Source organism: Rhagoletis pomonella, unplaced genomic scaffold, assembly GCF_013731165.1.
Source record: "Rhagoletis pomonella isolate Grant_MI unplaced genomic scaffold, Rhpom_1.0 Rhpom_scaffold_00006, whole genome shotgun sequence".
NCBI lineage: Eukaryota > Metazoa > Arthropoda > Insecta > Diptera > Tephritidae > Rhagoletis > Rhagoletis pomonella.
In genome coordinates this window covers 66,567,478-66,585,344 of record NW_023458560.1, presented here as the reverse complement: position 1 = coordinate 66,585,344, position 17,867 = coordinate 66,567,478, and the positions used below count along the sequence as shown (strand labels likewise).

At 35.1% G+C, this 17,867-nt stretch overlaps 1 protein-coding gene across 1 annotated transcript in view; it reads right to left on the bottom strand.

Annotated features, from left to right (window-relative positions):
- Window positions 1–4,048: 4,048 nt before the first annotated feature.
- Window positions 4,049–17,867, bottom strand: part of LOC118742050 (protein eyes shut-like) — a 55,450-nt gene continuing 41,631 nt past the window's right edge. Inside the window, exons 9-10 of the mRNA XM_036474017.1 lie at window positions 16,931–17,449; window positions 4,049–4,683 (exon numbers count right to left, since the gene is read on the bottom strand). Coding sequence (XP_036329910.1) covers window positions 4,496–4,683; window positions 16,931–17,449 — 707 coding nt within the window. The 3' untranslated portion in view covers window positions 4,049–4,495. The remainder of the gene's footprint in view (window positions 4,684–16,930; window positions 17,450–17,867) is intronic.

Genomic DNA, 17,867 nt, shown 5'->3' with positions numbered 1-17,867 from the left:
GGCCGTCAAATTTGTGTTTGTTTGTTGAATTCCCTGAACCGGCCCTGTTATGATATGGCACTTCATTCTATGTAGTAGTTTACAAATATACACGTACATATACTTCTACAATCACAAACATTTTCATAGGCTGTCTTTCTTTGATTTCGAATGGAAAACTCATTGCGATCATATTGTACTAGCAATATAGAAGTATTACATATATGGCCTCAATAAAAATTGTTAAACAATACAATCTAAAAATCAAATTAAAAAATGTGTTTTTTAGAAATGAAAATAAGAAAATAAAATGTCTAAGAATTAAAGAAAAAATTAGTTTAAAACAAAAAAAAATTAAATTTGCTAAATTTTAAACCTAAAATTTAAATTCAAATTAAAAAAAAAAATTGAATGAAATACAGACGTAAAAAATGGTTCTCAAAATAAAATGAAATAAAATGAATAAATATGTTTCTCCTTAAAATAAATTTTTTTTTCTGAATAAAACACTACAATCTAAAATTTAAATGAAAACGAATCAAAAATAAAAAAAAATGTTTCTTAAAATAAAATGAAATAAAGAAAAAATATTTTTCTTTTTTTAAAACAAAAAAAAAATTTTAATCAAATAAAAATACGTCATTCTAAAAATAAAAATTAGAAAATAATGTGTTTCTAAGGTTACAAAAATAGTTTAAAATGAGAATAAAAATTTAGTTGCTAAATTTTAAATGAAATATCTTTCTTTTTAAAACACTAAAATCTAAAAGAAAAATGAATAAAAATAGAAAAAATAAAATAAATCAAAAAAAGAAGTAAACATTTTTTCTAAAAATTAAATGAAATAAAGAAAATATGTTTTTCTTTTCAAAATAATAAAATCTATAAACTAAAAGAAAATGATATTAAAAAACGAAAAAAATAATTAGTTATGTATACAAAAGCAAAAGTCCGCTCTCCGTCGACTTGACCGGATCTCTCGAATAGCACGGCAGTGCCTTGCTCACTCGGCCATTGCGACTATTGGAGCAGCGCGAGCAAGTGCTTAGGAACAATTCAAGCTAAGCTCATTAACCAGGTAGCACTATACATACTTACCAGTTTTCCAGCAACTAAATCGAAATTCGATGCTAAAGAAAAAAAGCATTTAATGATTTTTGGAAATTTTTTATTTTAACGTTTTTTTTAAATAATAGTTCTATGAAATTTCCTTTCGAAATAAACTCTTGTGATTACACAGTTTTTTTGTTTGTTTTTTTAATTGAATAGTCGTTGATCAGTTAATTTCTTATTTTGTTTCCTCAACAGAATTAACATGCTGTTTCTTTTTCGTAATCAAACATATGTTTACAACTGCAACTCATACTGTTTATCGTTTTCATATAATTATTATTAGATATTATTTTTTTTTTAATTTACATATTACTAATAATTCAATTCGAGTTCATTTTCCATTTTAAATTTGTATAATTTATAATATGTCTTGTATGTATAGTATAAGTATGTAAACTTACATACACATGTTTGTATGTACATATGTATGAATTTATGTACTGTTATCAATCTTCACTCAAAACACAATCAATCAAAAACACAATTTTCGCTTTCAAAAAGAATTTTTTTTTTGAATTATGCAATTTATTCAACTTTGCTACTTATTTGCATGGTTTTTAATAATTTTGCCGGAGTTTTTTTTTTAAAATTTATTGTTTTAAATTTTTTTCTTGATTTCTGTGTTTTTTTTTTCGTTTGGGTACCCATCTTTACGGTTGCATATGTTTGTATGTATGTATGTATAATAGTTAATAAGTAAATCTTTTGAACAGGCTAATTAAATTGGAATTTAGCAGCTTAAGTGCGCATCGCGCGCTTGCAAATCTATGCTAAATATTTAAAATTTACTTTTTTTTTGGTTTTAAACTTTTACTTGATTAAATTTAATAAAAACTATTACAAGGCAACAAAATGGCTTTATATGTATATATGTATTAAATATTCCGGATGCAAGAGTAGCGTGCAAGTAATTTTAGTTTTAGCTAAAAATGTACAGCCTAAAAAGAGAGCGGCAGCAAAACGAAAACAGATTTGTAAGAATTTATACTATATGTAAGTAGATAGATGGATAGCACTGTGGAACAGTTTTAGAATTTTTTATTTTTGGCCTTGTACCTACCAAATAATGCCCAAACGATGGTAGACCTCCGCCTCATCAAAATTTTTTTCACAGTGGGTTAAAGGTTTTTATTTTTTGATCACAAATCCAATTACATATCTTACATGAAATTTTAAGTAGAAATTGGCTTCAAACAGATTTAATGTCTTCGGAGACTTATAGTAAAAATTGCTGCGAAGTTTTTCGTCGAAAATTTTAACCCCTTAGCTTCAACCGCAATCCTTTTTTCCAAAAGTTCCATGAACTCACATTAATAATGGCTAATAGAGAGCTAAATTGTTCTACAAAAAAGGCTAAGCAGAAAATTTTACTAGCTGTCGCCCAAAATGCGTAAATTAAGAAATAATAAGCGAATCGAGCTCTTGCCCTCCGATACTATAGTAAAATATTGCCAGGCCTTATTGTAAATTTGTTTAACCATTTAACTCGTGCCATTATGGGTCTTTCTGATTTTTACTCGAAAAATTTTACTAAAAATGGCTGTTAGAGGGTTAAAATATTTTACATACATGTTAAGTGATACATTTTACTTAGGGTCCGCGAAGGAAAGCAAATTCGATGATTTAAGGTAAGTAGATAAGTAATCGAAAATTTTGGATAGTTTCATTTTAAATGGATATAGAATTTTATTATCTTGGCCGATCTTTAAAAAAACACTCCAATTAACACGTTAAAAAATGTTAACCATCTTATCGCCACTTTTAAAAAAGTTTTTTTTTTGTTTTGTTTAAATAGAGGCCAAGAAGACCCATAACGCACGGAGCTAAAGGGTTAATATCTCCACGAAAAAAATTAATTTTATACGGAATCTCTGAAGAAAAGGGTTTGATTTTTGCAAACTTTTTTAACCTACACCGTCTTACATTAAAATCGTGCCAATAAAATTACGAAGAAGTTCTGTAGCGTACTACGGTTCAGTGGAATGATTTTGCCAGCCTAGGTTTAAAATCTACGAAAAAATTGGACTTCAAATTTTGCTTTAGATCTCTTAAGACAAAAATTATGTTTGTAGTCAATTTATAGGTAAAATCCTTTGCGCCATTATTGAATTTGTGACCAAAAAGTAGAGTTCAACCTACAGTAAAAAAAAAATATTATCACTTGGCGCAAAATCCTTTTAAGATTTCACAACCACGCACAGATACTAACGTTTGGATATTATTTCGTTGACGCAATAAAATGACTGTTGCACAGTGTATGTACATAGATAGCTCGATAGATAGCCTAAGAAAGTTAAAAAGAAATGCAGAGTAGAGAAGAATTTAGCAGTAATAACACTTATAAATTCAATGGCAGAAAAGGAGGGCAGTTATTTGGTTTACTAGTGGTGAGCGTTTCGAAATCGATCGTAGTAATAGTTAATATAAAATTAGAAAAAAGATCAACAAAAATTTCAAACATAACTAACGAGTTTAAGTATTTAGTAATAATAGACACAAATTTAACAACAAAAAAATTTAATAGTTTTTAAACAATTCGTTTGGCGAAAAAATGCGCTAACTAATTAACCAATAAGTGATAATTTTATTGTTTATATAAATATAATAATTATTTTTATTAAATTTTCTCTTAATTTTTTCTTTCAAAATAATTCTACTAGTCCTTAGTGTCCTTCGTTCTTTCACTGGCTGGCGCAACAGCGAACTCACTGTTGATTTAACCACGCGTTTGTATGTATGTATGCATGTATGCATGTAAATATGTTTGTATATCACTTAATATTATGTATATGAGAGAGGAAAGTCCATAGCAACTCGTTTTGTAAAATTCTTTCACTGTTTCACTAATTCTTTGTATTTTTGTTTTGTCCTTTTTACTCCTATATTTTATGTATGTTTATATGTATTGTATTATGCTGCCTCGTCTACTAAATTAAATTTCCAAAAATGTCTGTTTCTATTTTTATTATTTTTGCTTTCATTACAATCTAAAAAGTTTAAAATTTCTTTTCAATTACTTCGCGTTCCTTATTAGGTTTCTTGGTTTGCTTTTGTTTTTATAAAATTTACAAAATTATTCTTTTAATATTCTTATTTTAAAATTTTAGCTTTATATTTTATATAATTTTTTTTTAACTCACTTTTATTTTTATTATTATTTTTTATTGTTTATAATCTTTCGTCTTTTTTGTTCTATTTAGTTCAACTTTATCAGATTGCTCAGTTTTTTTTAATATCTTTGCTCTGTTAAAAAAATCCCGAACATATATAAATGGCCTCGTCACTAGCTTTGAATCTTGTTTTTTTTTTCTGTTGTTTTCCGCCATTTTGCTTTACTATAACCGCCCTTAGCGCTCTTCGTTTTGTTCAATTATCGCTGTTGCTCTTCATACTCTTACCGCTCCTATAAAACCATCGGTTCATCTCCATGCAGATCACAAGAACCAATATTCTCTCCTTTATATGATGAAAAATCGGTGATGACTGCATTTGATTCGGCTCCAAATTGTATATCCTGCAAACAGCCTTTGAATGGTTCGTTGAAGCGTCCAAGTGTGCGCGCACTAACGAGCTCTTGATTGGGGAAGCCACCTGAGGGGGGAGACGGGAAGGAAAATAAGAAGTGATTAATAAAATACGAAATTTTTAGTTACATAAATAAAAATATACACAAACATATATAGTAAAAATGCATATTAACATATCAAAAATGTTTAAAGGCAGCTGATCTACCACCTATTCTGTTAAACTTCCTTGCTCTTCGGTTTGCGCAGCTTCCAAAACTAACAAAGAATCAAACTTAATAGTCCCAAATCAGTGAATCCACTAAGGCCGGTTGTTCAATGTCTGGTTATCACTACTTGCCGGTTAAACATCATTATCGACGTTTTCGACATCATGCATATAACATGTGATCGATAAAGCAGTCGTTGTATATAACCAGAGCTTCTACCTCCGATTAGTGCTAATCATACATTGAACAACCGGCCCTAAGTGTTGATGTCGTTAACCTCGTCTAACCGAAGACAAAACCCATATAAATCCAAGTTTAAAACTTTGTGCAGAAAACTACAAAAAAATGCAACAAATTTCCACCAAAAAATTCAAACTTTTTTCCCATAAGTGTTAGAATTTTTTTAGGTACACAGTTTTATATCCCATTTAATTTAAGTCTAATAATTTGCAAGTTTTAAGTGGCTAAAGATTACCGTTGGTTTTGAAGAATTTTTTTCGCCGAAGGTGTGGCGGGTTTCTTCCATATAAAAATTAGTTGTGGTTATTCGTTATATGGAAGCAAATGCGACAAAAAAACCCTAAAAAAAATCAATCTTTAGCCACTTAAAACTTGAAAATTATTAGACTTAAATTAAATGGGCTATAAAACTGAGTACCCAAAAAAATTCGAACTTATGGGAAAAAAGTTTGAAATTTGGGTGAAAATTTGTTGCATTTTTTTATAGTTCCTTACAAAGTTTTAAACTTGGGTTTATATGGGTTTTGTTAGAGAATAAACTGTATTTCAATTGAAAATTCTTAAAATTAAATAACTAACATAAGTGGCAAACAACATCGTCACTAGACATCGACGGCGAAAAAGGACGAGTAAAAAAAATTTTACGAAAAAAGGCGCTTAAGAAAAACTTCGGCGAAGAAAGACGCGTAACATAGTCGACGGCGAAGAAAGATGCGTATTCATAGAATTATACTTAGCCAAGGACTGCCACTTCAGCATCATTCCCCAAATCTCTTTGGGGAATTTACATCCTGTTACCCCCGCAAACATAGTTGACCGCGAATATAAGTTTACGCGTCCTTCTTCGCTGCTTTAACGCGTCTTTCTTCGCCGTCAACTATGTTAAGAGTCTTTTCTTCGCTGAAGTTTTTTTTATGTGCCTTTTTTCGCGGTCAACTTTGGAGCTCGCGCCTTTATTCGTGTCTAGTGACGATATCACTTTGATATTAAGCTTTTTACGAGTATCCCCATGACCTGCCAAAAACACATCCGGGTTTCGCTTCGAAATTATTTGAACTACATAGAGCACCGAATGCACAAAAATGTGCTCGGTAGCTCACCGTTTTCAACGTAGCGCCGGCATTCTGACTCTGTGGGCAGAACAAATCGGCGTTCATGAAAAGGTGGTCGGTTATTGCCGGCTAGATATCCGGAGTTAAATCTGATATCTAGAAAGGATACTGATATTCTTTCTGTCGGATGGATAGCCAAAGCGACTGGCCAAGTTAAGGCCTGCTGCCGTTTCCCAGTATTTACAGCGTTCTGAGTTTTTGCGCTAAACAAAAGTAAATATAACTCCCAAAGGCAATTGAAGATCTTCTCCTGCTCTTAACCTTTGACTTTGCAATGGCTTGGTATCAAGCACAGCCTTAGCGTATAAGTATTGTTTTAGTACAAAGATAGTTCTGGTAGAATCAAAGTTTTAGCAAAGTTATTGAAAAATTAACTTCAACTATGATAACTAGCGCATGTGGAGCCTTAGGTCACAGCAGACAAAGAGAAAGCCACTACGACGATGGGGGTTGAAGGTTCACTGAAGTTTGTTAGCGTCTGTGAATGGATGTCTGCCTTGAATCAAGCCCTCCACTTTCTAAATGTGTCAGGGGTTTTGGATATGCCTCATAAAAACACCTTCCAATATATGTAGGTACAAGCCTCGGATGATTCTCCACTCCCAGAAAAAGTTTTAAGGACTGCTTTGGGAGCATATTCTAGGATTGATGGTGCTAGGCGCCGCTACCCGAATCGTTGAAGTTCTCGTATAAGCAAAAGGCAAAAAGGGATTGGACAAGGTATCAAGTCGATTGGACTTTGCGATGACTATTTCAGCTGCCATATAATGGGAGGGTGCAAGTTTGGGCTAGAATCCATGGTGGGGAACATTTCGTCGGTAAGTAGTGACGTTGAATCCGGTGACCGAGCACCTCTCGACACACAGATGATACTATCAAAGACCGTTTCTATGAGCTCTTAGGTCATACATAAGGCTAATTGATAATTCTGTTATAGACGAGACATACATTTCCAGTATGTTAGATTTACGAAGGATTCGAGTGCATACCGAAGATATGAATGACACGCGTCTGTGCATCAAAGAACATGCATCTAAATAAATAAAGAAAATCCGGGACCGTATTGATTATGATCTTCACATATAAATAAAATTGGACTTCTATTTTTCCGTTAAAAATTAACGGTTGTTTAATTACTTTTATGTTTTCGATCAGAAAACAATTAAATTGGTCATAAAAACGCAGTCTTCATCATAACGGTTAAAACTGGTCGAAAAAAAATAAAAATCCCGAGAACACACAGTGGGAGAAATAACGAAAAAGCTGGCCAATATTCCAAAAATCAAAGTTGTCCGACAGTTGCAAAACATGGTAATTTGTCAAGAGGAATGTCCATTGCGTAGTGGATGAAAAGTACAAGGCACCCTTTTTTGTATCTTCTTCACTAGAGCAGTTTTTTTTATCATTGTAAAAGTAACGATTATTTTAGATCGAAAAAGGAAAAACCGTAAAATAACGGAAAAATTTGATCGTACAAATAAAAATCCAATTTTAACGCTAAATTGTGATTTTTATTATAAACGGCATAACCGTGACGGTTCCTATTTCATTCACTTTGTCCGGTCCAGTATACGACTTTTTCCGATAACCAGTTCGGGAATAGGCCAGAACTGTTTCAAAATCAGCTCGTGCCTAGTTTTGAACTAGGCCCAAAATTGTCCAGATAGGGTTATGAAAAAGTCGTGAACCTGTTGCGAAATGATTTTGAACAAGTGTGAAAACGGTCCTGAAAGGTCCTTAGTAGTCCCAAAATGATGCCGAATTGAACTAGGTGCTGAAATAATCCTGAAATAGTTGTGAACTAATCCCGAAATGATCCTGAAATATCTCCGAAATAGTCCAGAACACGTTCCGAAACGGTCGAAAAAGTAGTGAATTTGTCCCGAAATTATATCTATCAAGTTTTAAAAAGGTTCCGAAATGGGCCCATACTAGTCCTAAATGTTCGGAAGCTAGTTCCTAAATGCTCCTGAACTAGTGAAAATATTTTTGCGAACAAGTCCCGAAATGTTCATGAATTAGTACTGAACTAGCTTCACCATGATCTTGAAATAGTCGTGAACCACTCCCGAAAAAGTCACAAACTAGTCTCCAATGGCCCTGAATTAGTCCCGATATGGACCTGAAATAGTCGTGAAATACCTCCCAAATAATCTTGAAAAAAAAAATCCGAAACAGTCCTGAAATAATTCCGAACTTGTCTTAAAATGATATCGAACAAGCCTTGAAACTGTCCCGAAATAGTCCCCAATTAGTCCCAAAATGATACCGAACTAGTCCCGAAATGGTCTTAAAATAATCCTTAGGAGACTGAGGACTCCTGACATAGGAACAAAAAGTTTCTGAAATAGTCTTTAACTAGGCTCGAAATGATCCAGAAGTAGTCCCAAAATAGTCGTGAGTCAGTCCCGCAATAGTTCTGAACAGTCACCGAAATGATCCCTAACTAGTCTTGAAATGTTCCCGAACTGGGTCATACCGAGAGCTAAGATGTATATACCCGTAAATCAATAAAAAAACCCGATTTTGTATTAATAAAAATCTGGAAGAAAACTAGATTATGAAAGGCTGCAATCGCAAAAAACAGCCGATGGTATTCGGAGTGTTACCCGCTGGTGGTGACAGAAGAAAAGAACGGCCTTCACTGCGTTATAGAAACTTAGCTTCACTAGGTGTTTCTTATTGCGCCAACTGACTAGAAGAAGGATCGATTGGCGATTACGTTAAAGACCAAACCGTTTGTATTTAAATCGCATATTAGAGTTTTACGTTACTTTTTGTATTACGTACGTATTTTACGTGCAACGTATTCGAGACACAAACCTATGTGTGTAAAAGAACTAATCCATAGTAAGTTTACGATAACGTTCAACAAGGTACGAGTTTAAGCCGCTGTTGAATTGTTGATTATTACCTGTATGAACAACTGATCGCCGCACAGCTGTTTGCACTTAGCCAACGCTCACTGTCCGGTAGAGCGAAACGGTGAGAGCGATGTGGATACATAAGTACATAAGTACAATACGTACATACTTATACATACGAGTTCACACACGTATCTATAGCCCTATACGAATGCGTGTTTATTTATTCTCAGAATGTTTTTGTAGGCTTATAATTACCCAGCCAGCAGAGAAACGTAAATTTTGCCGACAGTGCGGTCTAGTAAAATTTTTCGTATGCGGTAACGATTATAAAACGACTACAATTTTCGTTCATTTACGTGTCCAAGAACGTGGACAAAAAAAGGGCAGTTTTCGTATCCGGAAAACGTTTGAAAAAGTAGTTGGCAGTGGTTGAGCGTACAGAACAGCTTACGCTATTTGTTAGCTTCCAGAAGGTGACGGGTTCGAATTACGTCTGACGCTTCTTTATTTAAATATATATTATTTTTTTAACCATGAAAAAGTATCTGTGAAGTGCAGAAGGAAAGCTTATTGAACGAAAAATTCAATCACTCAAATTTCAGAAAACAGCCAAAAAGGTTTCCGTTCCACAACAATTTTCTGTACTTGTCATTACATACGTTTCTGACGCACACTTTAGTGAGAAAATGGATCGTACAAGTATCCGAAAATGGAATCGGTAAACGGGGAAAAATTCGCATTTCACTTTTTTTCCTTTTCGGTTCGATTTTCGGATTTTTTGTTGGCTGGGTATACATACGTATAGTTATATGTACTACACGTTTATAAAAACACCAGATGATCGTTGTTGAATATATGAATTTGCCTGCATGTGTGTGTTACTCTTGTAAGCCACTCACCTTTTGCCACAAATTCTGTGTCATGCCAAGTGTTGAAGAGCATAAAAATTAAATGGCAAAGAAATAAACTTTGGGATTTACACGTCAATGAAAGGAAGGTGAGAAGACTTGTCTACCACAGAACACAGGACAGCCGCGAGCATTAAGCCAGACGACAGCTTGAAAATTGGCAGAGACAAAGTGACACAGACTAACTTCATAAATTTTAGAGCATTGCTTGGAGGTCGTGGACGACACAGAGCCTCAGCTGGAAGTGTGTGTGTGTTTCTAATTGTACTTAAAAGTTGTTAAAATTATATGTATGTATGTATGTATGTATAAGTAACATTCGTTATGCCGATTAAAAATGACAGCCAACAAAATATCGAAAAACCAAACGCTTCGGTAGAAGACTTACAGGCTAACCTAATATTCACGCACGTCGCCAATTTATTGTCAAAAATTTCTCATGCACATGCAACTTGCATGAGATCAACCGAAATTGAACGGCGTGCGTATGAAGCTAACTCAATTTCCAATTTTTGTTCTGCGTGACATTTTTATTTGACGTTTCGCTCAATGAAATCAAATGCAAACGGATGCAAGGTGACGCAAAAAAACAAATTCGACGGCATGCGTACCAAAACGCAAGCCGCGAATATTAGGTTAGCCTGTAAGCCCCCAACACCGATAAACAACCCAAGCCAAATCGAAGCAGAGAGCGTGAGTTGTGAGCGCGGAAGGTGATCGTGAGCGGCTTACGATGGAGGTATCTATATGTATATGCTTGATCATAGGTACATACATACATATGTACATAAATACAAACAAATGTGCTAATAAAGAAAACATGAAAACGTAGAATGAAAAGTTCAAGAAACAGTGCAGATCGCAAAGTTGGCCAAAGTTGGTTGGATTAGACCGTTAGTGCGGTCGGTGACGTGCGTTCGGTTTGGTGGCTAGTAGTTGTTAGTTGATCGCTGGAAGCTTACTATTAAGCCGCGTTGCAAACGAATGAACTTTGTGTAGAGGCAAATAAAAAAAAAACAAGTAAGAAAGTCTAAGTTCGGGCGGAGCCGAACATTAAATACCCGGCGCAAGTATTAAATATATGTTTTTTCACCCTTCCGAAACCTTCCGCTAGATGGTAAGCCGAGGTGTATCTATTTTGAGTAAATTAGCGTCCTTCAATTTCGAAATATTGAAGTTTCAAGCATTTCTTAAATTTACCGTTATATGAGAATCGGCCGTTATTTTAGTCCGATTTCAATAATTTTCAACGTTTTGCTTACACGTGGCAAGTACAATAACCATACCGAGTTTGGTACAAATTGGTAGAACGGTTACCGATATACTTATATGTGATCATAAGTGGGCGGTGCCACGCCCATTTTCCAACATTTTACCATAAACGTATTTCTTGGTAAAGAATTGTTGCAAGCATCAATTTTGAATAAATTAGCTTCAATATTTAATGATTTATCGAAGATTTTGTATTTCTCTAAATTACCGTTATATGGGATGTGGGCGTGGTTATTATCCGATTTTAAAAAGTTTCGGCGGTTTTTTATGCTGTACCAAGGCCAACAACTGTGCCAAGTTTGGAAGAAATTGGTGTAGCGGTTACCAAGATATACACATGTAACCATAAGTGGGCGTGTCTACGCCCATTTTCCAAAAATTTATAATATTCTTATTTTTCGTCTAAAACTTATTATAAATATCAATTTTGAGTGAATAATCTCCAGTAGTTACTAAAATATCGCAGTTTTCGTATTTCTGAAAATTACCGTTATATGGGAAGTAGGCGCGGTAATTGAGCGATTTTAAAAATTTTCGGCCATTTGGTATGCTATGCGAAGGCCAACAACTGTGCCAAGTTTTGAAGAAATTGGTGCAGCGGTTACCAAGATATACACATGTAACCGTAAGTGGGCGTGGCTACGCCCATTTTCCAAAAATTTATAATATTCTTATTTTTAGTCTAAAAATTATTGTAAATATGAATTTTGAGTGAATTATTTTCAGTAGTTACTAAAATATCGCAGTTTTCGTATTTCTGGAAAATACCGTTATATGGGAAGGGGGCGTGGTTAAAGTCCGATTTCGCCCATTTTCAATACCAACCTACCTTGGATTAAGGGAAGCCTACATACCAAATTTCGTTGGGATATCTCAATTTTTGCTCGAGTTATCGTGTACACGGACGGACGGACAGACGGACAGACATGGCTTAATCGATTTCTTTTTTCATCCTGATCATTTATGTATACATTTGTCTATATCTATCTCGATTCGTTTTGGCTGTTACAAACAACCGTTATGTGAACAAAATTAATATACCCTTGTGCACAAGTGCGCTCGGGTATAAAAATTAATAAAGTGAAGTGGTAATAATTAAAACGAAAAACAAAAAGCCTTTCAAAAAGTCTGCAAATTTAGTGTGAAATTAAAATACAACAGATAATAAAAAGCAAGTGGCCCTAATTAAAACCTGACTTAGTGAAATGCGATACTTACTTATCACTACAACAACAACAAGAAGGCAAAGTTACAAAAAAAGTGGTTTATGAGAATTACCAAAGTGATTGCGGCAATGGCGGCTCTGCTAAGTCACTCGCATGTAGTCAAGGGAAGAAGAAAAAGTGCAACGCGCAAGTGAATGTGCGAATTCGCCGGCCAGACAGCCAACTCGGTAGGCAGCCAGCCAGCCAGCAACTTACATACCTACATATGTACATAGGCTACCTTGTGGGCCTATGTGAGCGGCTTACTATCTGGTAGTTAGTATATGGGAATTTCGCCAGCAGCTGTTGATTGTTTTAAAAAGTTAGTAAGAAGAAGTCGTTGATCGATCGAACGATCGCCGATCATCGACGTTTTTTTGGCTTGTGACAAACAAGTAAACAATGCCAATAAATTCGTAAGACGCATACAAAAAAATTGCATTGAAAGGCTTTTAAACAACATCGTTGCTCTGTGAGTTTGCGTGAATGACACTTAAAGTGCTTAACGTTATACGCTGAACGAGCGAGCGAACAAACAAACAAAGAAGATTTTTGAATATTTATGGCAACTTTCTAACTTTTCGAACTTTTGTTGGCTCGTAAAGTTAAAAATTGCAGCGCGCGTGTTGGAATTTTTGTCATCGGCGCGCGCTAGAAGAAGAAAGAGAGAAAGGTAAGAGGTGGTCCCATGTGAAGTAGCAGCAAAGATGAATTTTTATGGTTTATGATCATTTACATGTACAGCATTGGTATTTAAGATCAGTGCATTAGCATTTTTGATAGATTTGTTTTTATGCATTTATTTGTGGCGTGAAAGGATTACCGGTTAACAGAAGCTTCAGAACATTCGAGAAATACAGGTATGTAGGAGGTAAGTACTTACACAAGAAACGCTCTTTCTAGTAGTCCTCAAACTCAGGCGAGGTAGGAATTCGGACCACAGGTAGAGGGAAGTCATACAAGCTTCCCGTATTTGCTTATTCGTGATAAATGCGTATGCATGTTCCAGCACTATTTTGGACAGGAGGTTGACTTGGAAGCGCAATGTGGAAGAGCGGATCAGATTGGCCGCTATCACCCTCTACGTCTGAAAAATCTTCGTAGGCAGATAGTTATCTGAACGTTGTACGTCCCGTCTTATTCTACGCCGTCAGAGTCTGGTGGACCTCACTGGATAAGTGGGTAACTAAGGTTCAAAGAGCAGCATACTCGCTACCACTGGTCCTTCGTCCATCACGTCTACCAAAGCCCTAGAAACCTTACGTAACTTACTGCCAGTAAACCTTTTTGCTTTACCCTTGATTTGGACACACCAACATTCTAAACACTTACCCCGACGTACTTAGGTCCCCGGGCCGCCTATCATCCTTAAGAACAAATCCTATATGGGCAAATCTAAAAAATAGGTACACCTCAAAAAAAAATCTTTAATTTTTAAATTTGTGAGCACACCTAGGTTTTATATATCATTTTATTCGTATTCTCTTAGTAAATCGATTAATATAAGTGTAATTCATTTTAATCAAGTGCTTCAAAAGTTAGACGAGGAATAAACATGAAATAGAAAACAAAAGAATAAGCTGGGTTCAAATTACGTTGTTGAAGTTGTAAATTTTGAGCAGAGATTTTGAAAGTTGAACTCACTTAATTGGGACGTTCTAAATTCAATAGCATCCCCCGTTTTACCAGATTGGCTCCGGTTTTCGAGATAACGGTATTTGAAAATTTGATCAAATTTTAACTATTTTATAAATAACTGCCTCAGTTTTAAAGTTATTTTACTAAAATTTTGCACATGTCAGTTTTTTAATATTACCTTAATTATTCCTTAAAATTATCGAAATGGGTGCACTTTAACGTATAGCTGCAATACAACTGATTAATCAGATATGCGTTTTTGCGCCATAACTCTAACTTCATATCTGAATAATAAATTGTATGCGTGCTATATGTTAAATTGAACCTATACTAAATTTTAACCTGTTTAATTGGAGGAGTTATAACGCAAAACAACGTCTCTGAACAATCAGTTGTATGGGAGCTAGATGTTTTAGTGAACCGATTTCGATGATTTTATGGAATAGTTAAGGTAATATTAAAAAATGGTCATGTGCAAAATTTTACTAAAATATCTTTAAAACTCAGGGACTTTTTTTATAAAATAGTTAAAATTTAAGCAAAGTTTCAAGTACCACTATCTCCAAAAGTGGAGACAATAGGGCAAAACTGGGGACGCCATTGAATTTAAAAGGCTCCAATTAAGTAAGAGCAACTATCAGGACTTTTGTCGAAAAAAATTCGATTTGATACCACGCTCGAAATATTCTGACTACAAGAAGGAGCATAATTAAAAGTACTAAATCGGGGTCTTTAAACACTTCTAGAGAACAATTTTTTGAAGCATTTTACAGGTATATGCAACGTTATAAGGACTAGCAGTTATAGAAAGATTTACATCGTTTCGACGTATTTTACAAATGTGCCTTCAATTAAGGTGTTTTTGGAATAAAAATTACGCTCAAGATCGCAGAATATTTTATCTTTAAAAGTTAGTTTATTCTGAAAGCACACCTCTCGCTAAGGTATCAAATTATTCGTAATTGTTTGTAGAATACAACACATACTTAAGAAGTTCTTAAAATAAAATGCTTCAAAAACTATACGCGATAAACCGAAAATTTTGAAAATTGTGAAACGTGGAGTTACAGACTTTGACTTACTTGCCATTTCGTTATTTTGTAATGCACACTTTTCTTACCTACTACATATGAAGTATACATATAAGTGCTAAATGCCCATTAAATTTCAAGTCAGAATATGGTGTGCTTCAAAAGTTGTGATAAAATTAATTTTGCCCCTCTTAAAAATTACATAAAAAATTCACTTGTTTTCATAATTTTTTTAAATTTAAACACCTATAACTCAAAAGTTATGCAGCAAGTTGATCCAAATTTTTTTTGAGGCTTCAAGTATACGTCAGTGAATTATATCCAAAAGCAACCAGCTTGATATAGTTTCCAACAGTGAAAATAAAGCTAAATAACACCAAGGTTACCTGTTTTTTAGATTTGCCCATATGAGTATTTCTTCTGAGAACGGTTGAGCAGACGATTATGTATTGTGCCATGTATATGGTTGAAAAATTGAAGTAAGAAATAGGTGCAGTTGTGCTCGACTCCTCTTCTAACTTGCCTTCAGTCATCATCTACAATGAATGGAATATCTCTGCGCAACTGGATCGATAAGAACCTGCTCAACTGCGGTTCTTGAGTCGCTTGTAGGATGGCCTGCTCTCCAAATTTTTATTCAAGAAAGAGCAGCTACGAGATATTTGGCTGCAATTTAAAGCATCCGGCGACTGCTTCCATATAAAAAAACTTCACGCTGGTATTCTTAGGAAGATACTAGGTTTGGAAATATGCCGAGTTTCTGGCTCCAACCAACCAAAGAGATATGCTTTGGCAGATAGTTCCAAGTGAAACTCCCAGATTGCAACGATTGGGAAAACGGACTTCCTGTCTTTGTCGAAATTACTACGAGCAGATGGCCTACAGTGTTCCAGGCTGAGGTTTCCGCAATTCCAACCTGCGCCAAATTAAACCTTGAAAAGGGTTTGAAGGGCGACTTTCTGGTTATCTTTTTAGATAGCCAAGTAGCCGTACGGGCCCCTTTCAAACAGGATGATGAAATCCAAAAGACGGATTTAACACGCTTCAAACTTTAGCAGCTAAAAATACCGTAAATGTTTGCTATGTGCCGGGCCACTGTGGGATAGAAGGTAACGAGGTCGCTGACAAGTTGTCTAGTCAACCTTTTTGGTCAACCCTTTAGAACTGAGAAACTGGTCTACCAGGGCGCTTTTAGTAGAAGTCGAGAGTATCTTAGGTAAACTGGGTTGTGAACAATCTTTGGAGATGCAAAAGACCTTTTAGGTCGTGGTCTCTCTTGTTTCTGCCATATCCTTGATTTTATCTTATCTTAGCTCATGTCCGAGAGCTAGAAAAGAGTGCTGCAGACGTGCCCAAAGAGTTGTTTTATATACGCGACTTTAATGGATAATTATCGCCTTCACTCCTTCAACGAAGGTATTGACCTTACTGTCTTTTGTACTCAGATAGATGGTGCCGACTTTGATGGCAACTACGGCAGGTTCAATAACACGGTAGTGAAGATTATTAGAGCACTTCCTACAGGCAGGGGAATTTGGTACCCTCCAAACGGATTTAAAATTACTCACGCCATTCCTTAGTGGAATCTTGATTGTTGCTTGACATTTTTTGACAGGCTAAAGTAACTGGCTCTGATCCCTAACACAAATCAGTCGTGGAAACCCAATATTATGGACGAGTTAAATGTTATTAGAAGACACGATATGTCCAAGGGATGATCTTGCGATTTTTATTATTTGGAACATAGTCAATATTTAAACAACATTTCACCATCAGACTAATTTTATTCCCTTCATTGTTTTACTCTATTTATAAAATTCATTTAAACTTACCCAAATAGAAAACATCCTCATAGGTAATTGACGGCTCCTTACCACGTCGCGTCGCAAACGAACGACGCGTCGTCAAAAAGCTGCGCTGTGTTGTTGCTAATGCTGAACCCGGCGACGCCGCTGCATCCAATACTTTTTCGGAGAATATCACTTCACCATCCAATTGCAACTCCAAACGGTTGCGATCCATTATGACCTTTGCCAAATGCCAGCTGCCGTCCGCAATGAAACCAGTCGATGGCATCTCCACAGTATCATTATTTGAATCCAGCAAATTGCTAGCCATTTTCAGATGACCATTTCCCAAGCCCAAACCTAAAAACTTATTACGATCATGTTCGCTCCACAACAGCAGGCCATCAGGTTCGATTGTGGAGAAATTCAATGAAACTTGCATGGCTTCGCGTGGTCGTACGTACATGGATGGGCCGCGGCGTTTGTCTTTCATTGGTATGCGGGGTGGCGGCAAGATCAGGTAACTATTTCCACGGAAGCTAGGCGTTGTGGGCTTACTCATGGCTTGAAATTGGGCGGTGAACATTGATTGAAGTCACACGTAGCAGGAAGGGGAGAAAAGAAAATAATTTGTAACGATTATAATTGCATTTGGAATGCGAATTTTGTTTCTTTATCTTAGTTAATAATAAGTAATTTGTGTGCATTATGTTGCCATATTTGGATTTGTATGCAAATTTGTTTGAGAAAAGTGGCGACAGCAGCATTGATTAAAATCTGAATTACTTTCTTATTTCCATAAACTTTTTCATAATGTCGTTGGCTTACTTATGTGCACACACATCAAGAAATGTGGCGATTTGTTAGCGGAACTATAAAATATATTTTATTTAAAGACTTCCGCCTTAATATTTCGGAAAAATATTCAGATCTACGTGAGCTGGGCCGGTTTGAAAAAAACTCTAAAATTTTTTTTTTTTTT